The 27,786-nt window shown below is 36.8% G+C and overlaps 1 protein-coding gene across 4 annotated transcripts in view; it reads left to right on the forward strand.

Annotated features, from left to right (window-relative positions):
• Positions 1–27,786, forward strand: part of NEK7 (NIMA related kinase 7) — a 62,428-nt gene that overhangs the window by 24,012 nt on the left and 10,630 nt on the right. For all 4 annotated transcript variants that reach the window (XR_003532309.1, XM_027671817.1, XM_027671819.1 and 1 more), the window contains exons 4-8: positions 2,272–2,334; positions 2,883–2,993; positions 14,839–14,947; positions 17,159–17,266; positions 23,905–23,999. Coding sequence is in view for 3 of the 4 variants with exons in the window: in XM_027671817.1 (XP_027527618.1) it covers positions 2,272–2,334; positions 2,883–2,993; positions 14,839–14,947; positions 17,159–17,266; positions 23,905–23,999 (486 nt within the window). In the remaining variant the exon portion in view is untranslated. The remainder of the gene's footprint in view (positions 1–2,271; positions 2,335–2,882; positions 2,994–14,838; positions 14,948–17,158; positions 17,267–23,904; positions 24,000–27,786) is intronic.

Raw genomic sequence — 27,786 nt, forward strand, 5'->3', positions numbered from 1 at the left:
GGTGTAGTCTACTCCAGGGCTGTTTAATAACAAATTAGAAGTACTGTGCAGAATACACAAACAAAATTTTCTTTCTTTCCTATGCCTTGATTCTAGATCTTTCACACTCCTGAGTCTAGGGCTTTATTTTTGTTGTTGTGTTATTGCTCTACGACAGGTACTGATTTACGTCCCTGTCAGAGGTGTAGCTTATAAAAAAGTTTCCTTGCAAAACCTGTTAGCTTAGGTGTGTAGGCAAAATATTCCTGGAATAGGTAAGTTACTCTACCTCTTGGTATATTGGAACAGTCATTAACAGGTGCAAACTGCCCTGTTGTGTCACACAATGAAACTCTTCTGGTTTGAATCTTGAAACTGTGCTTTGGTAATTGTTCCAGATCTTCAAAGTAGATAGTTTGTATGCAATTTTCAGTCTGAAATTCTGTCTCCAGTTTTGATTAGGTTCCAGTGTGCTTGGAGTTGAATCTCAGTATCATTTCTAAGGAATGCTCTTATCTCACTGTTATCTAGAACTTGGCAAAAATGCGAAGGCTCAAGATGTGTGCCTGTACCTGCCCCCTTTTTTCCCCTGCTCCCTGATACACACTTTGATTGACTGTATTTGGGAGAGAGAGTACAAAATTTTCCATTTGCTGATCTCTTACATTATAAGGAAAGACAATTACAATTTCCTGCCTTCTCAGTGCTTCCTCAGGTTAATGTGCTGCCTCTCATATTTAGATTTTTCCTAAGTGTTTCCTAGAAAAATAATTTCTGTACCAAACACGAGGACTTTAATCTATTGTCAGAATTATAAAAGAGCAATGCTTTTTCATTCAAAGTTGAGATCTATAATAGATACAGGCTATTTCATTGCCTTCACTGAATTTCCAACTTTATCTCGTAAACTCTGTTTTTTGTTTTCCATCAGAGTTATTTATCTTTTAGTACTTGTAATTTCACATATAGTACTAACTCTGTTCTTCTACTATGTCTGAAATAGCTTTCTTAGTGTTTGCATTCCTTTCTTGTGACCTACCCTGCTGTGTTTTTCTCAAGTCCCCCACAGTCTCCTCCTTGAATAACTGCTTTTAATTCAGTCTGTTTATTTCCCATCATCCTGGCCTTAATATACAAGTAGTTGTGAGATGGTTTATTCCCTTTCTTTCTTAGTAAGCAGTTTTGATTTCTTCTTTCTTTTCTCCTCCCCCTTTTCCTCTTACCATCTCCAAGTCTGGCATTTTGTTTCTCTGCTTGAGTTGTTTTGTTTTTTTTGTGTCAAAAACTGAGTCTTATATCCACTCCAGCCTCTTCTTTCTTATGCAAGTTCTGAGGACAGATTGGATATCTGAAAAGAAGTAGTGGTTAGTCGCGAGCAGGTGTGTGCTCTGTGAGGACTGTGCTCTAGGCATGAAGCTTCTAGACTTCTTTCAGTTGATTAAAAGAATGAGGTTTAGCAGACCATAGGCAAACTTCCTGATTTGTTTGAACTTCCTCGGGGAGAGTAAATGCAGGTGTGATTTACGTGAACAGTTAGGCAGTCAGTTTGAGAGGACCTCCCTGCAGACATTCAGTGCTGGAATTGGTGGCAAGACATTAAATGGAAGTTTTCAGCTGCTGAGCTTTTGGAGATTTTGAGCTGATGGAACCAGATACCACTGATCTTCATAGCACATAAAACATGTTTTCCTGGAGACTACCTAGAAAAAAATGATGTGCATTGAAAAGTTGTAACTGAAAAATTTAATCTCATAAATATTGTGACAATAAACCTCATAGCGTGTTTCTTATTATTCTTCTGGATGTGTTCAAAATGTAGTAGGCAGACCACAAGGAAGTTGATGATTTTTTTTTTTGTTTGGTTGATTTGGCTTTTTTTTAAAATTCAGAATGTAATGGCAAATGAGAGAGGAAGGATTCCTAGCAAGAGACTAAGGGGGAAAAAAAGATATGCTCAGTACTAGTAAGAATCAGTTTGTGATACTGAAGTGGCAGGAATGGGTTAGGACACTGAGATTTGGATTAGGGCCACGTATAAGGAAGTGTGCTGAATTATTCCTCTGTGTTTGAGGTGGCAATTAAGTAATTGGAAAACTTGTACTTAAAATGAACTTGTTTCCTATGAGGGGGCTAAAAGAATGGCCATAGCACTAAATTCGTGCATCAGGTCATTAGAAATATTACATCTTGCCATGAAACACATAATTCAAGTTGCTCTATGGATGCTATGAAATAACGACAATTTGCTTTATTTTTATCACTTAATAAAAATCTTCTCTCTCTTGTGCCTAGATATTTGATTTGATGGATGCCAAAGCACGTGCTGACTGCATCAAAGAAATAGATCTTCTCAAGGTAAAAGATTTGTTTGAAAAATGTGGAACCATCATCACAGTATATTAAGATTTTCATAGGCATACTTAAAGTGTCCACTGTTGTTTGCATACTGTTTCTTTAAGCCTCACTCAAACAGTTTTGTGATCTTTATTATTTTAAAAATTAACATTGAGTAGTAATAGAAAAAATGAATAATGCTTTTAAGTAGAAATTTCTGCCAAAACTGCAATATTGTGAACAACTGTGTCCTATGTACAGTAAAATTCTGATTTTAAAAATTGACTTTGCTGTTTCAGATAACAGTTTAGCATGCTATTGGATATATACATGGAAGCAAAATTCCTTTAAAATTGTGATGTCAGTCATCATGTTGATCCTAAAATGCCATCATGTTCTTGTAAAGTATTTGTAAATGCTTCTTGTAAACATATACTTTTTGTAATTCGTATCATAGTGAAATAGATTTTAGGGGTTGTTTTGTTTGCCTAAATAAGAATGTTTTTGTCAGTCTTAATAAATACAGTGTACTCTACGCTAAAATGTGAATTATTCTTTTGCTTTCTTAGCAACTGAATCATCCAAATGTAATTAAATATTATGCCTCATTCATTGAAGACAATGAACTGAACATAGTGTTGGAATTAGCAGATGCTGGAGATCTCTCTAGAATGATAAAGGTGGGGATTAACATTTTTTTAAAAATAAGAGCTTGTAATGTTCAACTTGGGCTTCTCATTCTGCGTGCTCATCAGTGGGTGAAATGCAGTGAAAATGTTGGGAACTGTGTAGAAAAATGAGTGTTTAGACTGACTTGGTTTTTTTTTAATACATGCCCAATATTGATGCTTATGTAAGTATTTTTAACACTGTTGCCTAGAATGTGAGTGCAGATGGGGACGTAAGTAGGCTGAAGTTATATTAGTACTGGGGAGAAGAAAAAAAAACCGGTAAAGAAAAGCACTGTCGCCACCATTTAGAACAATACGTTTTAATGGCATTCCTGATTTTTTGGTACAGTTGTTTTGTGTTCCAATATTCTATTCTCTGTAATAGTATGAAAGTGGAGAATAACTGGTGTCATATAGCAGAAGTATCTTCTGGATCTTGAACTTGAACTGCTAACCACTCTGAAAATATATTTGGTATTTGTTTGACATTGTATGCACTGAGCTTACTGATATGTGGTTGTGCATTATTGGTTAATTGTGCTTTTTTGTAGTTCTTAAATGCCTGTTTTTAGCTAATGAGAAACATTTATTCAAGACCCATTGTATAAACTTTTTATTCTCAAACTTATACTAACTTTTAACGGCCTTTTTAAATCTTTCTTTGTTGTCTGACAACTACTTCCCTTCTTTTCTTTCCCTTTTTCCACTGGATCTTGGGTTTAGCATGTCCTTTTGGGGTACTTTCTTGTGTGCACACACCATGTTATTGCTGTCAGCAGAGCACACCACCACTCTGGACACAAACAATCCCAGTCAGTGAGTGTTGGCTCAGCAGCAGCTGGGCACAGAACAAAGTTATGCTGTTTTGCTATGTGAATAGAGAATGTTAATTTCTTCATTAATGACTTTCATACCGATTTTTTTTACTTTTTTTTTTTTTTGAGCTTTTGAAGCGTATTCCTTTCTAAGTTGATAATTGTAAGGTAGGACAGTCAAAATTTAGTTCTAAGCAGGTTGACAGCGTCTGTTAATATTTATAGCCAAATGTGATATTTTTCTTCATCTCATAAATTATTAATTCTGTGGGCTTACATTTCATAAAACATAAAGGAAGGTTTGTCTTTTCTTTTGAATGTTCAGTTTTGACACAACAGTTATTAATATGAGTACTCTGTGACAGATTGCCTTATGGCATGTCTGGTCTTATGACCCATTGAAGCTTTTTCTTTTTCCCTTGCTTTTTTTTTTATTATTTAATTTTAGATCTGGTGTGTGGCTTTTTCAGTGCAGTTGGCCTCATTATACCTTGTCCAAGTCGGTGGGTATTTCTTACAGGATCGATCTTGGAGGCACTTTCTGGTTGTCCTCTTAACACAGGGATCATGTTTAATGTAGCAAACTTAGATTGCTGTTTGATGTTAATGACAGCCTATCAGGCTGTTATTAAACATGTATGAGGTGTCACAATGCACTCTGTCTTCATGCTGCTGGTGGAGGAAATGATTTGGTAGATTACTTTGACGATATGAGTTTAAATGTGGGGCGCGCCAGTTATGTAGCATCTTCTTAAAGAAGTATTTTAAAAATTACCTGAAAAATAAATGATATATAATGGTATGGAAACTTCCTAGAAGCATGGCTGCCTGTCACACTACCAAAGTAAATAACTATGTTGTGTTAAGGTAAGCCATGCTTTGGTTTCCAGTGTTCTTGCTAGAATGCTGTTCTGAGTTTGTTGGAAAATGTTGAGACGCCCCCAGAAGAGTGTTTGGATATCAGGCTCGTTGTGTGATTTGTAGAAGGGATCAAGCATGTTTTTGAAATTGTAAATGACCACAGCTTGAATGACACTGAAACCAAAATTAGTGTGAGGGAAAACTACTTAACTAGTTTACTGGGTATTTGTTATGACTTTATTGGCACATCAGAGAATACTTACAAGGCTGCTGTGCCTCACAGTGCACCTTAATGAATTCTTTAGTTCTTCCCTTAATGAAGCACATCCTTGCTGCCCAGCTTTTATATCATCCCTCTTGTTACCTGTGAATAATACTGTCTTTGTCCCCATTGAGTAGACAACTGAGGAAAATCACTTGGTGCATTTGTATGCATTCTAATAGAATTCATAGAATCTGTTCTATGTCCAAAAAAAAAGCAACTGTGCATTGGCATTTGCATATCACATAATGAAATCAGAGGTATCTCCTGTTCTCTCTGCCTCTGTGTTTATGTATGTACATACACAGATTTAATCCACTTTACCTTAATTATTTTTTTAATTACCTCTGTCACAGGGAGATGTTTCAATATAGCCTCCCTTCTCAAAAGCAGGAGGATCTGAAATTGGTGATTTCTTACCATACAACTTTTAATGGCCTGTTAGAATTCTTGGACAGGTCATGGCAGTAAAACTGAGAGGCAGACATCAGTGAGGGGGAAGTACTTGCATTTGGCTCACAGTTGGTTTTTCACTAGAACTTGAACCTCAGCACTGTGTAAGCCTTGTGTGGGGATGGTGAAAGAAGGCAAAATTCTTGATTTTCTGTATCTGTGAATTAGGTTGCTGGATACTATTACCTCAAAAATTGTAGGGGTAAATAATTATTAACTGTTGTTCTGTTTCTCAGTTGCTCAGGGTCTGTTGTTTGTTGGTGTCTGTGGTCTCTACTGAGGAACCTGTGATAGTCTGTTGCTGCCAAGGTTAAGGGTAGTTCATGAGAACTGTTGTTACCTCATAATAGCACCTCCTTCTGCAATACAATGTGTTGTAAGACAGGTTTGAGGCTTTGATCCCTTTTCCTATTAGTCATGGTTCTCCTCTACCACAAGCAGTGACGAGGTTTGGGATTTTTTTTTCCCAAGCAATAGTTGATATATTAGGTAAAGAAAATGCCACAAATAAAGAAGAATCTACTAATTGAATTAATCAAGAAAATACATTATAATAATTCAGTAAAAAGAGATAGTTAGTAAAGTCTGTCCTGAAGATGGTGAAATCAGAGAATTTTAATTATCTTGCAGAATAATTAGCATATTATTTAAGATTAAATATAGTTATTAGGCTTGTAAGAAGGGATGTTATCAAGACACTAAGATGTTGGGTTCTTTCTTTAACTCAGCAATAAACTTCTAGGTCTATTTAATTTCTGCAGATATTTTTAGTTTTTAGGTTCTTTCAGCAAATAATCTTAGTGCACCAAAAAAAAATGCAAACTCTAAACTGAATATGTCATATAGATCTTAAGGAAGTTAAACATGTTTGGGGAACAAGCATGAAAGCTTTCATCTAAAAAGTTGAAAATATGTTTCCAGCTTTCTCAAGATAGATGGAAAATAACTTGAATTCTACAAAATGTCACCTAGGACTTCACCCACTCTTCAGAAGTCACTTTTTGTGTGTATTTTTTTCAACTTTCAAATAAAGAAATAAACATACTATAATTAGGTAGTTAAAATGAGACAAATATTCTAAAACCTTTCATCAGTATGAAGTTCATATTGATACCTGAGGTTTCTGTAGTTGGGAACAGAGAGTTCTTTGTCCTTAAACTTCTTTTTTGTAAGGTAGTCAAAATACAGGGATAGTCACTTCTTTCCAAGCAGCTGATACATATCTACATAGCTCCTTGCAGTAGCTGGAACTCTGTTTAGACTTGTTTGAAATCTCGTTGATTATCATTCTGATGTTTCACCAGTGGTGGATATTTGGGCTTCGCTGTATGAAACTGCATCAGGCAATTTCTCCCCTCCACATGTTCTGGAGTGCAGACTCTCCTTCCCGTGCCAAAATATATTAGCAGTGGGGTCTTTTTAAACTTCTTGCTCTGAGGTTGGCTGGTGTGCCTGTGCCGCGTTAAGGGGCAGCTTGCTCTTTTTTAAGTGCTTAAAGACTGGAAGCAACATTGACCTGTAACTTTAGCAGTTGTAGTTGGTGTTCCTGTTTGAAAGGCTGGTGGGAAAAATGATGTTTCCTGTGTATTTTGAATGGCAGTGTTGCAGAAGCTGTTTTCTGCCATGCACACACATGTATAGCAGGACTGTTTGCTGCTAGGATTGCCAAATATTTAGCTGTGTGAGTGTGTTTTGAGTTTGTCAAAATACAGCAATTTCGTGCTAAAATGTTGCATGCCAACATTTCATTTTAAAATCTAGCAACCATTGAATCTGAAGTATTCTAAGCCCCTTGTGCCTTGAAACAGAAGTAAAACTTGGAAAGGGGATTTTTCTTACAATAATGGGTGTGAAAACTCACCTAATCATAAATTCTTCTAACATATGTGTTTAACAGAAATTGCTGGGGCAAAGTAGCCAAAGTGGAGAATTTCTGTGTGTGTAGAGCTGTCTGAATCTTTTGCATCCCTTGGTGATGACAGCACTGCCTACAAGCTGAGTGACTATCAGTGCTTTGACCTATAGTATGGGTGACTGAAATGGCATTGCCAGAAATAGCTTTTTCCAGATGCTTGGGATGGGCTGAAGCTTTCCTGTCTCTTGGAAGGTATTTATTCTTTCTAATAACATGGGGAAGGGAGTAATCTGAGATGAATGTGAAGAAGACAAAAGATGAGGCAGACAGGAGTAGACTGGGACAAACAGCTAAGTAATCCTTAAGTGAGGAGAGAGGGAGGATCTGACTGGGAATAAGGAAGACAAGTACACCTCTACGAGCTGGCTGGCAGCGTTTGAGAGAAGGTAGACAGGAAAGTTATGACACAAGGAGTAGAGACTGAGGAGTGTAAGAGAATTAATATAGGAGTACTGGACTGGGAAACTATGAAATGGGATTTCCAATACTGGAGATGAGCACAGGGAGATTAGAGAAGAGCTAATGTGTTGCCAGAAAACAGGACATACTAGGCAAGGATCCTAGAGATAGACAAAGGGGCTGCCAGCAGGGAGAGAGCCTGGATGGGATAACTTGGACTGACTGGGAACAGGATGTGTTGTGACTCAGTGTTGAGGGTACAGCTATTCTGTGTAGAAATAGTTGCGTCCATGCTACCTTCTTTGCCACAATGGTCATTTCCAAGGCAGGGATTTTGAAAGACAAAGGTTTTGTGGTAATACAACATTTTTTCCAAAGACCATCCTTACTTACTGGTACTTCCTAGGGGATACTGTATAAACCACTTCAACCGCTACTTTTTGGTGGGAATTGTAACTGCTTGTTTGGTATTTCTGACAATCAAGGAAAAACTCTAGGTCTTGCTCTGTAGAAGTATTGAGTGTTCACAGCTTCATCAGTTCTGAGTGGAAACTGTGCTTTGAAGATGAACTCTTTCATAAAGGTATGTACGTTGAGAGGGAGGTGCTTAAATTGGAGCCAGAATTAATTAACACTTTTGATCTTAATTCTTTGCCCATGTTCTAATCTGTAAAATGGGAATATTACTACCTCATCATTTCTAAGGCCATTTGTGAAGATAAACTTCACAAAGTTTATTTTATTAGTTTGATTTTCCAGTAATGCATACCAGTAAGCTGTGCCCCTCCCTGAAGCTTATATTTAATAATAGGTTTTGAATAGTTAAAAATAAATAAAGCCTAGAGACATTTTCAAGCTGCTCATTAGCTGAGTATCATGAATGAAAGAGTAAAGGGTCTTTAACCTAAAGAAAACAGAACTGAAAACTGCATGCACACCCACACTCTCAAGGGGGAGAAGTTATGGTGGCCTTATTTTTCTCATATGTATATTTATGCCCAGATAATTGACATTGTGATTCTGGAAAAAAGTATTTTTAAAGTAGTCTTCTCTGCATGTCTGTGTATTTTTTTTTTCTCGTCATCATATTGACTTGTCTTGATCTATAATGGCAAATTTTAAAACATGGAATCTGGTTGTTTTGTTTTTCGTCAGGATCTGTGTCTCATACATGCTTTATTTTTCCCCATGACTGTTGGATTTAATTTAAAGAGCAAAAAAACCCCACTACCACCACCCCCATGCCAAACCTCCTGACTTGAAGTGTTTTTATTGAGCATATGGTTATATTTTATAATATAGACCAGTTTGGCACTTTGCTGGAGCCACATCATTGATATATGTTAAAACCTTCAAAATATCTTTTTCCTCAGTGGTTGTTTTTTTTTTGTGTGTTTTTTTTTGTGTTTTGTATCGCTTTTACATTAGCTTTTTTGCATACTCATTTTTGAATAAAACTTTAAAAGATAAAATGTAGCTTGAAGAAGCCTGTAATATAATAGGATAGTGTAACACAGAGTGTGCTAATTACAGATCAAAGCTAAACTATTTTTATGTGCCTTTTCCTAAAGGAGGAACCTGGGGCTTTGAACTAGTCAGGCTAATTTTTGCCACTAATCCTTTTTAAAGCTACTAAAAAACTTTTTTAACCCCCTGTAATTAAAAAAACAGTGCATCCTTATTCAGCTTTGCATATATGTGTTAGCTGTGCAGCAGATATAAAAGGGAGGGCTGGGTGTTCTGAGGGGGAAATGGTCACTCTGCAGATGGAGCTGCGAAGCCTTATAAAGTCAAGGCATAGAGCCCTGCCAAGGTAGGAGAGCAGGTTCTGGTCAGCTTTTGCTCTACACGTGTGTTATTGGGGTGTCTGACAGGTGCTGGGCTGTTACCTTTGCTGTCAGCCACAGGTAAACACAGGGAGAGCAGTGCCAGCAGTTTACCATTGGCAAGTTACATACATGTGCTGGCAGAATGAAAGCTGGCTGGTCCTGCAGTTTATAATCACAGGGATAATTGGGCTGGGTAATTGCCAGGCAGCCTTGTTAGTTTTTCTGTGAGTCGGCCATTGTCTGTGTTTGCCACTGGAACAATAGGAATAAGCGGGCAGATTTTCTGCTAAAATAATTAGACTGTCAACAGTGTTCTGTCTTGTGGTCGGTCCCCTTCACAGTCATCACACCTGAAGCTATTGTGTAAGTACTGGCTGAATATGTAGGGAAAATAATGGTATCACTTAGCTGTGAAAAGTTAAATTGACAGGAAACTTGATTTAACTTACGTGGGCTGTTCAAGTAGCTCTAACTGGGCAGAAAGGCTTTGGATATTTCATCTTCACCTTTGTCCACTGGTGCTGAATTGTCTGTGAGCCTTTAAGGAGCAGGGAGAATTGAAAGATTTTATCAAATTAGTAGTTCTGGGTACTTTTCTTGTTTGCAGTGTCCTGCAAACAATACTTGGAGTTCAGTTTTAATTTTTCCCACAGTTACGTTTGAGAAATTCACACCGTCAGTGTTTGTGCAGTATGAAAAACTTGCTGAGAATTAACAGAAACCGAATCTGTCTGCCTTGTTTGTAGAGAGAAAAAAAGTTAAGATGATAGCCTCTTTACTTGCTGTGTCATGCTATTGCTTTTTATTAGCAAGTAGAGTTAATGATTCAAGCATGAGTTTCACCTCTTCATGCTAAACCAGTTTTCCTACGGGGATTTTTTGGAGAGAGATGCATGTAAACAAATACTGTTGAATTTAAACATGTGGCTGTGTGTTTTAAGAAGCCCTACTCGGTGGTAACATCAGGGACATGGAAAATGATGCAGTATTGGAAATTTGTTATTACTGGCTCTGCAAGTAGATCTGATTTCAGTAGGTGTCTTTAATTTCTGAACACTCTATGTTCTTGCTTTTTTGCATCAACAAAAACATTAGGTGGAACAGAGTGACTGTAGGTGGACTGCTCAATAAGGAAAAATTATGTGAATCCTTGCAGAGAAAGTTGGATAAAAATACGTATATATAAAGTGACTTAGTTCAGAGCTTTCTAAGCAATCTGAGTTTAACCAGGAGTCTTATTAACAGTCTGATTATTAGCATGGAAGAATGCATACTAAAATGGAAAATATGAAAAATTCTACTTGCATTTTTTACAAGGCTTATTATTTCTTGTAAGTAGGTGTCTTTATTTTGATTATGTATGTGATAATATTTTGAGAGGATGCTTCTATCTCAATTCTGTGGTGTCCATGTGGCGTGGTTTTTTTTTTTTTTTCCCTCAAAGAAAGACCACAGTTAATTCTACTACCTTGTCTTTCTGATGCTTGTAGGTACTTCTGTTAGTACCATTATTTTATATGCTGGTTTTTGTCCTGTGTCGTAGTCTTTTGTTGCTCTGGATTAAATAAAGTTTGTTGTATACTGAGATGACTAATAGAGGAAGATTTGGTTTTTTAAAACACTTTTTTTGTGGAGTGTGAAAGGGAAAAGGTAAATGTATGGCATCTTCAGTAACTGGAGATGTAAGCAACTGTAAATAAAAGCTGGAAAAAGAACCAGGTAAATATTTTCATTTTAATCACTTTGTTGGCTGAATACTTGCTTTTTCTGTATGTTCAATTGGTAGATGCCAAATAGCTTGGGTTTGGGGTTTTTTTTTGTATTTGTTCTCTTTTTACAACTAAGAGACAGCTGCTGCTCTTGAAATGTAGGCAAATTTGATCACGCTGTGATCAAATTGAGTGAATGAATCAGGATGTTGTGGGAAGTTCTATTTTTGTTCTGCATAGAAAGCAAAGAAAAATGACAGAAAACTTACCATGGTCTGAAGAGATGGGCAGCCGAATTCATGAAAGAGCAGAGCCAGACAAAACTCCTGTGATGCTGCATTGGTACTAAGTTTTTAAATAGGAAATAAGACTTATGGAGGTAATTCATTTCTATATACTTCAGTCTCCAAAATACAGAGATGCTAAGGTTTATCTTCAGTCTTTTTGGCCTTGCATGCCCTTGCCAGTTCTGGTTTGTTTCTGTTGTATTCACAGAGTGAGATCTCTTGGTTGTGCTTCCATAATTTCCTGTTACAGCTGCCTGACCTTCTCTTTCCTCTTTCTGTTCTTTCTGCTAATCCATATTAAAAAGGGCTCCCGAAGAAACACAGCCAGAAATGGTCAAGAACTTCATTACGTATTACTTGAAAATTCTGTGTAATAATAATTTCTGCATCACTTTCCTCTTGAAGTTCAGATTTCTTCTCACTAGTATCTGTTGTTGAATCACTGTGTTCTGATAAGTGTATGCAATAAAATGTAACCCTCTCTCACATTTTATATTTTTGGAAGCCAGAAGTGAAGTTTTGTCATGAGAACAAGATGATGCGATCTAGAGTCTCACCAAATGGTGAAAGGAAAAGGAATCTGTTTAATCATCTTTCTCATTTCACTTTTCTCCCAAATATAGTCTTTCAGAAGGTAACTCTAGGCAACAGCCTGTGCAGGGAAAAATTCAGGTATATATTCTTGTGGGCCTATTTGACAGTTTCACAGTTCTGTTCTTTATTTTAAGTAATGACTCTGCAAAATTATCAGCTGTCATCAAGAGAATTTCATAAAATGTCTTGCTTTCTTTAGTCCAGTTTGCTTCTTAAACACTCATTGGGTTGTCTTCTTTTAATTTATTCCTATTTTTTTTTCCTATTCAGTGAGGCCTAAAGCAGGGTTAATCACACCGTAAAATCCTCTGATACACCCAAATCAGAACTGAATACTAAATTTTTTCCAAGCATGGTTGGCAGATGTAGGCAAGTCATATCTGAAATTTCTAGTTGTGTTTAAATCGTCTACATTCACTGTCTACTCACCTTTGGGAAATCCTTAGGTTTCTTATAAAGTCCAAACATAGTCCTGGGTATTCTCTGAACTGTGCTTGTTAAGTCTAGGTAAAACCATTTGCTAATTGCTGTCATTTTTGCTTTTGGAATTTGACCTTTAAAGCATCATCTTTAGAAACTCAGTATATTATTTCATGCTTTTATATTGACTTGAAACTTTTTCCCCCCATCTATCATTTACTCTTTTGTTTTTGGGGTTTTTTTTATGCCACCAAGAAACTGAATGGCATATGCTTTTTAGGTGCAGGTCAGCTATGTTTAACTTCACTAGGATGGAAACATTTGGAGAATACTTTATTTTTCTTTTAGCAATCCATTAGAAATTAAGGAGAGTTACATTTTCTCATTAGGAAACTGTTCGGTTATTCTGTAAAAAGGGACAAAAATACAAATGTTGTTAGCAAATCTAGCAGCTTTTCTCCATCCCCTTTAGACAAATTCTATGGGGTTAAGTAATAATATTGATGCTTTCAGGAAGAGATTATTATTATCCTGCAAAATTATTAATGCCTTCAGTAGAATGAGACTACCTCTGACACACTTATATTTTATCCTTGCACTGTAAGAACTGAAGCCAATTTTTTAGTGCACAGTCAGCTACAGTGTTAGAGATGGCAAGTGAATAAAATGTTAAAACTTGTACATAAATACTTGGAAAGTACATTGATGTACATTGGAATGGAAATCTGTAATGGAAAATCTTCCCATTTCAGACATTTTGTGAATGGTATTTCATCACTGCTTGTACTTACATTCAAGTTAAAAAATAATAATAATTCAGAATATTTAAATAAAGTACCTAGTTATAATTATGATAATTTCAGAATGCATTTTAAGTCAAGGAACTATGCTTTCATGTGCACATACTTACGTGTATTGTGTATTTGTTTTTAAATGAAAAGAAATCTGGTCTCCATCTTCCTGTTGACATCAAACAATCCTCTGATATGCAAATCCAGCTATGGGGAGAACAGATACACAGGGTTTGTTTGGATTCAGTCCAAGACTGAAAGAAAATTGTATTTAAAGACGTAATTTATATGCTTTGCCTCATTTAAATGAAAATGCATTTTGAAATAATCCCTATAGCTAAAAACATTTTGGTGGAATATTATGATCCTTTGTATCGCTGATGTATTTTGCTACAGCTAGTTTAAAACCATCTTTTTCATACTCCTGCGTCTCTTACATGTAGATGCAGCTGTCAAGCATGTTTTAGCATAGTATGCAGAAATATTTTTATTTTTCCAAACTAATGTTTGTTATGTGAACTTTCTTAAGGTGTGCATGAGTGTGAAGTGTGTGTGTGTACACACACTGTTAAGATACATATAAGTACTTCGCTTTACATCTAAAATTTTGCTAGTATTAATGTTTAGGTATTTTCTTCATGTGTTTAAAATCTAACATATTACAGTTTCTTTAAAAAGAAAGGCTAAATGAGCAACAGTTTGTCAGTCTTCTTACCTTTAGCTGCAAAATTTATAATTATTAAACTTGTACATTTTAGCGTTGGCTGAATTCCAGGTTTGAGTTTGTGTCTTTGGAGGACTGTGGTTCCAGTTCCTGAATATAATATTTGGAGAAGATATGTGTAACAGAGCATATTTGTTTCTCGTAAGCTTTAACAGGCCATTGAACTGTTACCAGTGATCAGTAATGGTATTTTTTATACGGGATGGAAAATATTTGAACAGGAGTTAGATCACTATGAAACTTCCAGAAATCAGTTCCTTTAGTCCCCTTTTATGTATTGCAAAAGTTTGTAAGACTAATCTAATCAACCCTTCTTACATGATCTTTGTGACTGTGTGTCACTACTGTTGTGTTTTTCTTTTATTTAGAAAATGAGGGTACGGAAATCTGTGTTGGTGTAAGGAAGTATTTAGTTTGGGAAGTTCTGTGGCACATATCTTTATATCTGACCTTTATTTGTTCTGTGTCCACTTCATGCTAGACTACTCTGACCCCATTAATCCAGCAATGAGGATTGGAAAATACTGTTTAAATCCCTTTTTGGCACAGCAGTTTTATTGCATTAATGTTATTTGTAGCTCTGTATGTGAACTGACTAAACACATACATTGATGATACATGTATTAATATTTAAGGGAAAAGCTTTCTGTATCAAGAAATTTTATTAAACCTTTCTCATTAGGTTGTTAGCCTCTTGTATTTGTTTTTTTTTAATAAAGGATTTTTAGTCTTTTTCCAGTCATTTTATGAAAATTTTCATTTTTAATATTCACTGTCCATCCTTTTTTCTTTAAGCATTTTAAGAAACAGAAGAGGCTGATTCCTGAAAGAACAGTTTGGAAGTACTTTGTTCAGCTTTGCAGTGCCTTGGAACATATGCATTCTCGTCGTGTTATGCATAGAGGTAATACAGGATCAAAGATGATTTGTCCTTACTAAACCTTTTACTATGTGAGAATTAAGCTGGTTGGAATCAATTTTGACAGCTGACACAATGTACGTTTCTGTAACGTTTTATAAGTAATGGAAAACTGTGACAGAAGTTTGTGGTTGTACATTTGTTGTGGTAGGCATTTGTTTGCAGCCATGGCTTGTGATACCAAGTTTTCAAAAGAAGTGATAGTTCTGTAAGCGATGGAGACGCTGCCACGTGCTACTTGACTTTTCTGGCTCTTATTTTCTGTCCTGTTCTTTTTCTTCTGTATTTGCCCCAGCTGTTGTTACCTGCCTTCTTGCACAACCATTCTTTCCACCTCTTGCACCTGGTTGTCTTACAAAAGTATTTGCCTCCCGCCATGCCGAATGGTGAGGTACAGGCCCTTCTCCCAGTCCCTTATCTGCTGGATTATGTGCAGCTCTGAGTGTTTCCTCCAATTGTCTGCTCCTCTCCACTACCACTAACCCAATCTCTGTGTCAGGTACCGTGTCCCAACAGCCCTTGTAGTTGCCAGCTGTCCCTGTCAGGTACTGAACCTCCTTGGCCCATTTTAGACCTCTGTACTGCTGTCTCCTCTGTGTGTTATCTTCATTCTACCTTGTAACTCTGAGTTGAGGAAAACAGATCATAGTAGAGCTGCTTCTCAGATGTACAATTTTTTTTCCCTTGGAAATCCCTCTGGTTGTGAGTTGTATGTGAGCTGTCTCGTTGGCTTCAGGGGGAATTGGATGTCTTAGGTTGGTGGCTTCCTTCTGCTGGGATGCAGAGCTGTCTGAAGGCAGCAGCCCCTCGTTCTCTGCTGGGCTTTGTCATTTGCAGCTGGAAATCTTGCACCCTTCAGCAGATCAGCTTAGATGCCCCTGCCCCTGTAAACAGCTTTCCCTTGTGATTCTCCTTTTTTTTTTTCCTTTATGCATTGGTACAGATGACTGCAAGTGCAAATGATACAAAGAAAAGGACATAAAATTACAGATTCCTTCCATAGGGTACAGGTATCTTCCTTTATTGCTTCTATGGCTAAACTCGAAACCAAAAGGATATTTTAAGTTCCTTAAAATGAAATATTAACTTGGAAGCTTCTGGCAAACATATGGCAAATCTAATGATTCCATGGTTACACACCAAAACCAATGACAATTAAAGCTATTTTTAAGTTTAGCTATGTCCCTGTTGGACTGTTACACAAAGGGTGATCCAAACTCCCAAAAACTAGGTCAGATAGCAGCATAATGTAATTGCTTCTGTATTGTTCTCTAAAGCTTACAAGGTTTTGTATCTCTTTTATTGGGAACCTGAAACCAGTGGTGTTTGAAGGGTTATTAACCACTCCTTTCACTCTACCCATATTTATGCAAACTGTAATCCCCTCTTATCCAAGTGAAGTGATTTTCTTCAAGTTTGGAGCCACAGTGCATTGCTCTTGAGCTGAGTATGAGCTAGACTCCCTTGCCAAACAAATAACAGGTCAGTTTATTTAGAAACAGGATAGGTACCTTGTTTAAAAACCATAAAATAAAAGTCTGTGCTGTTGTCTCTAAGGGACTGGATTAAAACTTAAACTGAATATTACTTGTGAAAAATAACTGTCTGGGGTATACATCATTATTTTTCTTTGTTTCTACTTGATTAGCCCAGTTCCATTGACGAGTGCAAATAACCATTCTCCTGAGTAAAACTTGCTTTTTTTTTTTTTTCTAATACCTGCTATTAGAGAATCAGTTACCTATTTCAAATGAATAACGTCATGTCACTGTGGTTTATGTGAACAGCAAAAGTGATGAAAAATCTTTTACACTGCTTGAAAACATTTCTGGGCCGTTACTTCGACATAATAAGAGGTTCTGTAGTTCTAATGCAAGACCTTCTATGTAGCTTATATAAAGTAGTAATGAGCTGCCTTATATCTGCTGCTTGGCTTTGAGTGTTGGGGGTTTGGTGGTTTGTTTGCTTGGGATTTTTTGAAAATATTTTCCATGGCTCTTGATTTTCTTGCTTGAGCGATGTTTGTACTATTAAAATAGCTGAAGTTCTAAATTCCAGACTCATTCTTTCTGAACACCACTGTTAAATTTTACCAATATTAGCTGTAAATAAAATCTTCTTTTGGTCTATTATTAGAGCAGTAGCTTTTCTTGCAACCTTCCTGTGACTTTAAAATTTAATTTATTTTTCTTTCAGATATAAAGCCAGCAAATGTGTTCATTACAGCTACAGGAGTAGTAAAGCTTGGAGACCTTGGACTTGGTCGATTTTTCAGCTCCAAAACAACAGCTGCACATTCTTTAGGTAAGCTTTCTCTGAGGTACGGGTGGTGGACAGGTAGATTTTTTTTTTTTTTTTTTACATGGTGGAAATACTGTGCCCACTCAAGAGGAGGAAGAAAACAGTTAGATCCAGCTGAAGCTGTTCTTAAACAATAATAAAAACGTGGTCATAAAGGTCTTCTTAAATAATAATAATAATAATTAAAAAAAAGGTCAGCACCATGGACAAATACAGAAAAGCTGTAAGTACTGAGGCAGTACTTTTAGCATTACAGGTCACTGGGTTTTCCCCCACTTTGTTTGAATCATCTAATGTACATTTCTGTCTCTGAACAAGTGTTTCCTAAAAATGATGAAGTAATACTTGCAGTGCTTATGTTAGAGCCATTGGAGGACACACAAAGAATTGTTTTTGTTCAGATATTGATGTTTCTAATTAGACTATGAAATAGCAGACTTCCCAGATTAAAATATGCCATGTTTATCCTCATCTCTTAATTTAACTTTAAGTTTTCCCAGTTACCCTAGAACATGGAAGAAGAGAGGACTGATCTTTGGCATGTTTGTACCATATTTGAGGTGTGGGTGATACCTGTGTTAACAGCTGAAAAAATATTTTAGAAGGGAAACTTTTGATTTTTACTTCCCTGTGTTCCAGAAAGCCTTTGGTCACTCCTTTGTGCCTTCCTGTTTTTTACCATGTTTGGTGCATGGTACTGGCATAGTCAAAACCAGTAACTGCTGAGATCTTAGTAGGACTGAGGTGAACCTCAGACACAAATGTGCAATGTTGCATTAATAAAAAAAGAGAGAGAAGACGACAGCAAAATGGTGAGACCGAACTGGAAATGTGCTTGGGTTCCACACTGAAGATCTGATATGAGGATGTGGCAGTGTTTTATCTCAAGTGCTGCTGTTCATGCTGCCCAGTGGGCGTCTCTGGTAGCACTGTGGAGATCAGCTCGTGGTTGGGTCCTGCTACTGTCCGCAAATGGACAAAAGATGTGAAGAGGGAGATGTAAATCCTAATCTGTGGATTAGGAGCTCACAGAAAAGGCAGAAGTCTGCAGTGAGGGTGGGAGAGTTAGATTTGTGTTCTGAGACAGAAGTCAGGAAGTTAAAGAGGAACAAACTGCCTCAACCCTGGATTATTTTAGCTCGTGGTAGGGGAATGGTTGCAAAGACTGAGCTAGAAGTTTAAAAAGCTGAAGACTGAGGCAGAGTTAAAAACAGTGTAAAACCCCCAAGCCCTTTAAAGATCATCTTTTACAGATGAAGAATCGTCCAGGGAATGGGGGGGGTGGGAGGATGGCAGCTTTGTTTCTAATGTTGGGTGCTGCATCCTGGTGGAGGAGCTGCTATTTATTTTCTTTTTTCCTTGTCTCCTCTTCCCATTTCACTCTTAATTACGATCTAATGTCAGAATTCAGCCTAGGAAAAAGGTTTGTTTCAGCTGTTAACTTAGGCTACAGGGGAGATAGTGACTCTGATTTATCATGTCACTAACAGAGACCACTTCTTAAAATTAATTTCTTCTGCAGTTTCTGATGCTGGTTTTCTTGAAATTTCTTTCAAAGTTGTACCTTTTTATGATTCTATAAACCTTTGGTGCACAAAACCTAGTGAATTACAAACATATGTGTAGCAATTTATACTTGTTTACAGGCTTTATAAAAATTTCAGTAGCAAACTAGATTCAGGCTTTCAGAGATAAAGAAATGTACTAAAATTTTAATTAGGTACAGCTTCTAACTGCTAATTATGAATAATACTGATTTAATTAGAATACTTACTGATGGTCCATTTGAAACAAATGAACTGAGCTGGACAGGGTTAGTTTATATTCTTAACTCTTTCTATACAGCCTTATCAAGAGGTAGATTTTTCTGTTGTGTCAAGTGTATATACCTTTTTGAAAATAGGAAATCTTTCTTCCAAAAGTGCAGAGGGAAAGGAGGCATTTGGTATTGTTGATTGCATACAAACATGACAGAATTTCTTGTTTTCAGCAGACTTTATATTAGGAAGGGGAATATGGTTCAGCGAAGGCTTCATATTCCTTTCCCTATGACTCTGTTAGGGGTTTTTTTTTGTAGTTGTTTTAATGGCTGAAGGCCAGGCCTTACACTCTTCAGAGACACGGCAGTTCTAAGGCCAGCTCATGGAAACATGCAAACATTCTTTTTTAGCCATTCAGTGGATGTAAAAATAGTCCATATGTCAGTGTTTCAATTACAAAAAGAATAACTTCAGTTCTCTGCTATGCTTGTGCTATAAAGCTGCACAGTGTGCTGCCCAGGCAGGCACTGCCACCAGGATGTCAATACCTTCTTGCAGGGCAAAGCAGCAGATCCGCAATCTTCTTAAAATGCTTGAATGCAAAGGATCGTCTGTATTGAATTCCGGTGTTTCTTCTTGGTTTGACAACTTCTGTCATTTCCATGACACTGCTGTCCCAAGCATAGAGCTACGTTATGAGGGATTTAACTATAAACTCATGCAGATTGTGAGGAATAAAATACCTCATGAAAATATGTGTAAATACTCTCCTTTCCTCCTGTGTGTGGATTTCTAACCCAGCAGCGGGTGTGCTGAGGTGGTGGTGTGCAGCACCATTCTGTGAATAAACTCCACTTTGATACCAAACCCTTCTGAGAACCTGCACCCTCAGTGTACAAGAAGGCTGGCAGGGAAATCTGCAGCAGTTTAATTGCAGTGATCAAAGAAGTTGCATTAAAGCAGATCTTATTTTATGTACAGAGATCTCTTACAGTAGTTTGAAAGCTGAAGATAAATTGTTGTGCTGGTACAATGCTCCATTATAAAATAACCCAAGATGTTTATAGAGAGACTTCTGTAGTTAAAATATTTGCATAACGTGGGCTAGGTTGCAGAATTACTTTGGATAAATGTGGTGTTTTAGGTCCTATATCGGTAGCTGAAGATGAGCCCTTGACTTGGAAATCTCCTCTACCTGTATTAAACATGCACAAAACCCCAAACATTACAGAATCATTAGGGTTGGAAAGGATCTCAGAGGCCCTCAGGCCCAACCTTCAGCATGCCCACTAAACCACATTGTGAAGTGCCATGTCTTAGAGAATTTGTTGTGTCAGTGGTTGGCCTTTTTTAAAGCTATAGGCTGATAAACCCCTTCTGAGTCAGCCATTACTTTGTTTTGTATGAGTAGATTTAACATTTTCCAGGCAGATTTCTCTCCTAGCTTGATAGTATTTAGACCTATTTACTGCATTTCATTCCGCTGGTTGATGCACTCAGTTTTTAAGTGAACACACTGTAACTCAACTGTGGTGTGAATTATGTGTTTATGCAGGTAATAAGATGGATTGTTTATATCATAACTCCCTTCTTCATGATGGATTCTTTGCCTCTGATCCTTCAAATCCAACTTCCTGCTCTCTATCAACCACCGTTTCCATTATGTCCATTCCCTCTCCCAACAGCAGAAAGTTTGAGTATAGAATCAACACTTTCTGGATCTACAGTATCTTTAAAGGGAGGGAGCTCCAGAGCAGCAGCAGAATCTGAGGAAGCACTGTATTTGACCTTAGCCATTTTAAAGGAGTTTACTGTTCAGACCTGCAGATTATCAGAGATGTGCAAATGTGGGGAACTGAACACTAAAGTTACCAGTTTTCTTCTTAAAAAAATAGGCACCTCAATCGGTTATGTCTTTTTCTTGTATTATCCCACTTCTGTATCTTCAGATGAGTAAATGAAGTCAGGAAGTTGCCGATCTCTATGCTGTTGGGATGCTGTATTCCACTTAACAGAAAAAAACAGTCCAGGAAGGAAACATAATGTACAATTGCAAGTGGTAGTTGCTTGCCAGCAGCACAGTGATGTCCCTAGATTGCTCACCGTGTTAAAAGGATCATTGCAGTGCTTTCAGTAGCTCCTGAATGTCAGAATTATGAATCTTTAGTGTCATGTTCTGTTAAAAAACAGCTTACAAGTAGTAATGATGTCTGAATCTTCAAGTTGTTTTTGTGATTCCATGACTAACATAGGTAATTTCAATTCCTTTCACTAGTTGGTCATCAGGGGCTTCAGGCTGCATTGCAGTGAAGGTGTTACACTAGGCTAAATGCTGTAAAATGGTAACATTTGTTCTTCCTTTTCACTATCATCAATCTTTCACAGTCATATCAGACCCCTAATGTATCAGCAGGCTTCCCAGAGCTACTGGTTAAAATTACCTTTGCTTTTGGTAGACTATGAACCTTCAAACCTCTATGTTTTCAGCTGCCCCCTGTGGTTTCTGTGAAGCCTCTTTCTAGCACATTACTCACTGCCAGCTACTTGTGTGATATCTCAGAGCAGCAAAGGCACTGCTGCTGGAACCAGTGAACAACCAGATTACTATTAAACTTATTTTTTTGTTGTTAGATGAGTTCTGCCAACAAAGCATCAGAATATATGAAACCAGTGCATTAATTAATGGGTGCAAGATGCAGCTGAAATTTTTCAGAGGTGTCCAAGCTCACAAGTCCTTGGGGTGTTAAAGAAAATAAATGCAACAGGGAAGTAAAACAGTAAGGATAATAAAATTATGAAAGCTGCATCATGCCAAATGTTGTTTAATTGCAGTTTCCAATGTTAAGATATCTGTCATTAAACACCCTTTAAAGTACAGCTGTTGATACATTAGAAAACAGAGTTGCTTTGGATATTCTGGTAGTTCTGTTGTTGCAGCCTACCCATCTGCCTGTGTATTCTTTCACAGCGAAAAGAACCATTCCTCTTGACCATTCCTCTCTTGAGTGAATACAAACATCCCATGAGACTAAATGTCTCCTGCAGTAATCCATTATTTGGAGTTGCCTTTCCCCAGCCTTTCTCCTTTTAAGCTCTTGATCACTTGCAATCTCAGTTCAGAGCTGCAGTGATTCCTCAGCACTGAAGGAGAGAGGCTGCAAAGTCTCTGCTTTCTGGAGGCTAGAAGTCTCCCCCAAAGTATTTAGCGGGACAGATCCATTGTAGGATACAATCTGAGGACCTCTGTCCTTGCCTGTGTTACAGAAGCACATTCTCAGTTTATATGGATTTTCAGTATTGTCTGACGAGAACGAGATCAGTTGAAATTGTGGGTTACCAGCAGCAGTGTCCTGATCTGAGATAAGGTGGTACAAGGTTTCCCTGTCTGAGCTGGGCCTTTCAAGTAGGAAAGTACTTCTCCCTCCTCCTTAACTCCCTAAGAAAGGTAAGGCACCTTGTCAGAGCAAAACCTTTAACGTTTGGAAATGATTAGAGTAAAATTATCTATCTGATAATTTAAAACTATTAACCTGATTACTCACATGTGGAATTACTTATGTATTCACTGTATCTCCATTTCTAACATTCACACAGAGATCAATTCTGAATTAGCTTCGTCTATTCAGAAGGGTAGAAGTGTTCCAAGATCTTTGTGTTAAATAAAGTACTATGACCTTCATACTCTTAAGTTTTGTAGCTTGTAGTGAGAGTGCTGATTTTAATCTCTGGTGTTGCAAGGTGTTTGGTTTCAAAATAAAATCAACTTACGTTGAATTGACAGAATTCAGCTGGTTTTCATCATCAGGATTCAGTGGTTAAGAACGTATTCCAAACAAAATTGAAGTAAAATTCTACATAGATCTGTGACTCTTTTTGCTGTTAGGCAGTCATTTTGGGGGATACAGGGAGAAGGTTCAGAAACAATGCACCAAAATTACTACTATCCTTATTTTTCGTAGCTTCTTCTTTTTTATTGCTCAGTCATTTAAGAATGCATCACTCAGATACTTTTTTTTGTAATGGCATTTTTTTACGGAGCTGAAACATCTCTCAGAATTTCTCTCTTCCAAGTAATAAAGATGGGTGGAGTTTGATTAAAATCAAGAGGAGAGATGTCCTGGAGTATCCAATGTAAATTAACTCTGGGGCAGTCCTAGTGAATGCTGCTTTTCAAGAGAGCAGATGTCTCCAGAGCCCACAGCTCACAGGCAGGATTAAGCTGGGACAGGCACAGGTTTGGGAGCTGAAAAGCCCTCATGGAGTTGAGTCCTGCAGTAAATGGCCAAGTCACTTATGGGAACTTCAGCCTCTGCTGGGCTAACAGGTTTTCCTGCCTTCATCTCTGAAGGTCCTGGATTTCAGGCTCAGTTTGAATTCCAGCTATTCAAACTAAATTGTTTATTAGTTTCAAAAGTAGCTTTTTCAGATTTTTATATTCTCAAAAGGAAGAGCAGACAACTTTCAAAACAAATAATGAAATTCAACCCATGGAAGAGAATTTCTAGCTGTTGTTTCTAGCCAGTGATAACAGCTTGGAACAGAAGCAGGGATGTGTGTGTGTCTGGTATGTTCCCCGGATTCTCTTCAGGAGAAACTTATTACTTTTGAGCTTCTCTAAAAGCAAAAATTGGAAGTATTCTACAACTGAATAGTTCTGGTAATTAGGTATCAGTAGTGAAAATAAAGCTGTATTGGATGAAATAGATATCTAATTCATGTATTTCTGTCAAACTGAAGTGTCATAAATAAGACTTGAAATTATATGTGATAGCAAAACGAGAAATAGAAGATGAAAAATATTTTTCAGCCTGGAAAACTCTAATTTTACTAATGTGTAACAACAGAAATTTTCATTCAAAAATACTTCTGTGTTTATTGCAGTTGGTACACCTTATTATATGTCTCCAGAGAGGATACATGAAAATGGTTACAACTTCAAATCTGACATCTGGTCCCTAGGCTGTCTGCTGTATGAGGTAATATTGATATATACAGTGAACTTAATAACACTCTTGTACTTTCCCCTTCCCCCCCACTCCCCTTATGTAACTTCAGTGTGTGGAGTACTTTTACATGTGTGTTACTTGAGACTTGCCTTTTGCTGGGCTTGCTACAAAGATCTTGTAGCAATTTGATGAAGATTGGGTTTAACTGAAGGATTAATAAATGAATATCAATGAAGGATTAATAAATGAACTGAAGGGTTAATAAATGAATAATAGCAAGCACATATAAAATTGTTCTATGTGTTTTCATGATAGATTCTTTGCAATAAGTTACTTTTATACAAATTGCTTATTTTTATAAATATTCTTATTTTTATAAATATTTAAAATCTAAGTAAAACAATAGAAAATGTTCAGTTATTACTCCTAGCTTGGGTTATCTCTCAAGGCAATGAGTTCTGCTGCACAGACATATGTAACTTTTCTATTTTTGTACAATTGGTTAAACTGCAATTAGTGTTTGATTTCTGTATTTCTGCATTTAAGATTGGTAGGTGACACATAATTTTAAATAATATTATATTCTGAGAAAACAAAGATACAGGGCAAATTGAAATTGAGGCAGATGAAGTTGTTAAAAACAGGCTTCCAAGGCAATTATGTCTTCGAAGATCTTTGCATGTCATTTCTTGATCCAAAGAATGAACACTTGTGTTGAAGAATGCTGGAAAAAAATTTGGTTCAATGGCAGTGAAGTCTTCCTAGTCATCTTCCAGGTAAAAACTAATATACTCAAGTCATATACATTTTGTTTACCTGAAAGCCACCTGCCTCAGTGAGTCGGCAGAACTCATTTAACACATACTCAACAGTATCAGCACCTCTTGTTCTAGCATTTTGTAGAAGACGTTTTCAGCCTGTTAAAGTTGTATGTTACTACTAGTGAATTATCTCCAGTAATATTCATTTACTTTCTACCACTGACATGCTGCTTTGAATATTAAGAGCAAATAGCTTTATTGCAATTCTGCAATTTGCAGATCTATGTATGGCTATTGCTTCTAAACCTTGGGGATGATTCATAGGAATGATGTCTTGTAGCTGATAGCATTTAGAAGTTTAAATTCTGAACGACAACTTAATCCTGTGTTGGAATTCCTCAGTGCTGACCATGGCAGCTGCCATCGGTTTCAGTGCTGTGCACACTTGCACAAGCCCAAAGGTAACACAAGGTAGATGAGCATTTTTCAGTATTGCTACTTCTTTGCCACTCATTGGTTTTCCTTAGTAATTTTTAAATCTGGAAGCAAACAAATAAAACCTTTGAATAAGTAATCATTATGTAAAAAAAACATGGTTTAAGGTTAATTTTTCTTTTATGTTACATGAAATTAAATTGCTGGACAGAAATCAGTAGCACTTTTCTAAAGATTTTTTTTTTTTAAGCTTCCTGCCTTCATGCTGGTACAGTATATTAAACACCTATGTGAATATTACATTTTTCTTTGATCTGGTAAATAACTTCAAAATAGCTAAATATCTTAATTCCATTGATTAACCAGCATCTTGAAATACCATTCTCCTTTGATTTAGTTTAGAAGTTTTACTGGGATGGTATTTAAGTTGGTATGATGGTGTTTGTTTTCCTTATTGTAAATATAAAATAATAATTAGGATCCTTATTGTTGATATAAACCTACAGTTTATGGCAGTGTCTTCAATTTTAGCTTTTAATTTTTTTTTTAGAAGTGCATTTATTCCGTTTAGTTAATTCTTCAACATACCAGATGTTTGTGATGGGTTTTCATATTTTGTTGTGGAGCATTGAAATGTAATTTTGAAATTTTAGATATAGCAAACTCAAAATACATGCTCAGCGTTTTTCTCAGTATTATTATTTTTTTAAAATTATTTGAAAGTGGTTACTTGAGGTTCTTCCAAGACTTGTGTGGACTAATGCATCGTATTCTTTTTATCTGCAGTTTTGTGCTTGGTGTCTTTTTGTGATATGTCCATTGCCTGCATTTGAGCATGTTTTATTATGTTGATTTGATGGTGATATGTGCTCATATGTACTCTGGATTGTCTCCAGGTTAACAGGAGAAAAGCTGTGGCAGATTTATCACATCTCAAGAAATGCTTAATTGCTGCTAAACTCTTTTCAGTTATGTTTTAATTTTAGACTAACTTGTTATAATGCGTGTTGTTTTTAAAAATTATTATTTCTAATGCATATTACAATGTATTATTCAATGCTGTGTGGCCAATAAGGTTATTAGAAGTGTGTTTTAAAGTCTGAATTTTTTAGAGCCCCAGGTATTTCCGAAGCCTCAAAAACACTACCTCTGGAGTTTTAATTGATATGCAACAAAGTAGACTTTACTAATTAAAATCAAGATGCTGTGCTTTTGCTACACGGACCTTTACATGGAAAAGTAGGTCTTACACATTTCCTTTTATTGTTCAGCGTAGCAATTGCATCCTTACAGGGTTGTAGGTTGGTGGCTTACAGTTCAAAAAAAAAAAAAAAAAAAAAGAAAGGAAAAAAAAAAGAGAGAGCGAGCTGCCACCAGCCCTGAAGACAGACAGTGGGCTTTCGTCCCTCAGACACCCCCAGAATACTAATCAGGAAAGTCAGACCCTGGAGGTCAGGGAGCAAGTCAATCATTCTAGTGATCGTCTCAGTGTGGAGGATCAAATTAGCCTGAAAAATTCAGCTGCTGGGAGGAGAGGGCGAGCAGCTGTCAGGGGCAGCAGCGAGATGCACTAATGAACCAGATGAATAGTGCAAAAGCTTGAAAATAAAAACAGGACAGTTGACATTTTTCATCTGTCAAAGCAGGAGATGCATGAAAATATAGTATTCCTGTTTTAACTCCTTAGGGGACATTCAGAAATTTTTTTAACACTCGGCAGCATTCAAACAAAAGTACTTTTTAATGAACACCTAAAGTACGAAAATGAGTATCTGTGCATTTATTTAGAATTTCTGCATGTGTACAGACCCTGCAGTTGATTTTTCTTTTTTCCCCCCCTTCTTTTCTTTTTTGGTCTTTAGCTTGCATTTTTAACATTGTTTTTAAGGTAAGAGACAATGTCATGTAAATCCAAAAATTAACATTATTTTGGTAATACAGTTACAGAATTTTTGGGAGGAGTTTAGAATGGAACTGTAGCATTATATTTGTCTTGGGAGCTTTACAATTTTTTATTCTTATTTGAAGGTAATATGAAAAAGTACTGAATTATATGAAAGCATTTTAAATAGATACAAAGTAAATGTAAGAGAATTTTGGTAATTTTCTTCATACATTTCCCTCAGTGATGTTGGTGCTTAGACATGAAAGAGTTAAACTGCTATCTGGAAGACCACAAGACAGATGAGAGCCATTTTCAGCTTGTCCTGTCCCTGCTGAAGCTCACTGAGTAGCACAGCATGGACTAGCGTGTTTCACACACACTCTGCCTGTCTGGGGAATGTACACATTGTCCTTCCAAAATCAAACTTATTAGCACATGTAGAAAAGGGTGACTGACTTTGGGGCAGCTCTGCACTCAGAGCAGCATTCAGGCTGCTGCAGTTAAAAGATTTCGAAGGTTTTGAACGGAAAGGAGAGATTTTAAATGAATTTTTACATTTCTAATGCAGCTAACCATAGCATTTGTTTCCACCTTAAATGTCAAGTTGCAACATTGTCTGGAAATAAAGGGTAGGTTTACTAATGCTGGTTTTAAGCTGTCATTTATATAAGCACTCTGCAACAGACTTTCTCATTTTTGTATTTTAATTGTAAATTATAGCCATAGGTACCAGTTT

Source organism: Neopelma chrysocephalum, unplaced genomic scaffold (genome assembly GCF_003984885.1).
Source record: "Neopelma chrysocephalum unplaced genomic scaffold, ASM398488v2 Primary Assembly neopelma1_97222, whole genome shotgun sequence".
Taxonomy (NCBI): domain Eukaryota; kingdom Metazoa; phylum Chordata; class Aves; order Passeriformes; family Pipridae; genus Neopelma; species Neopelma chrysocephalum.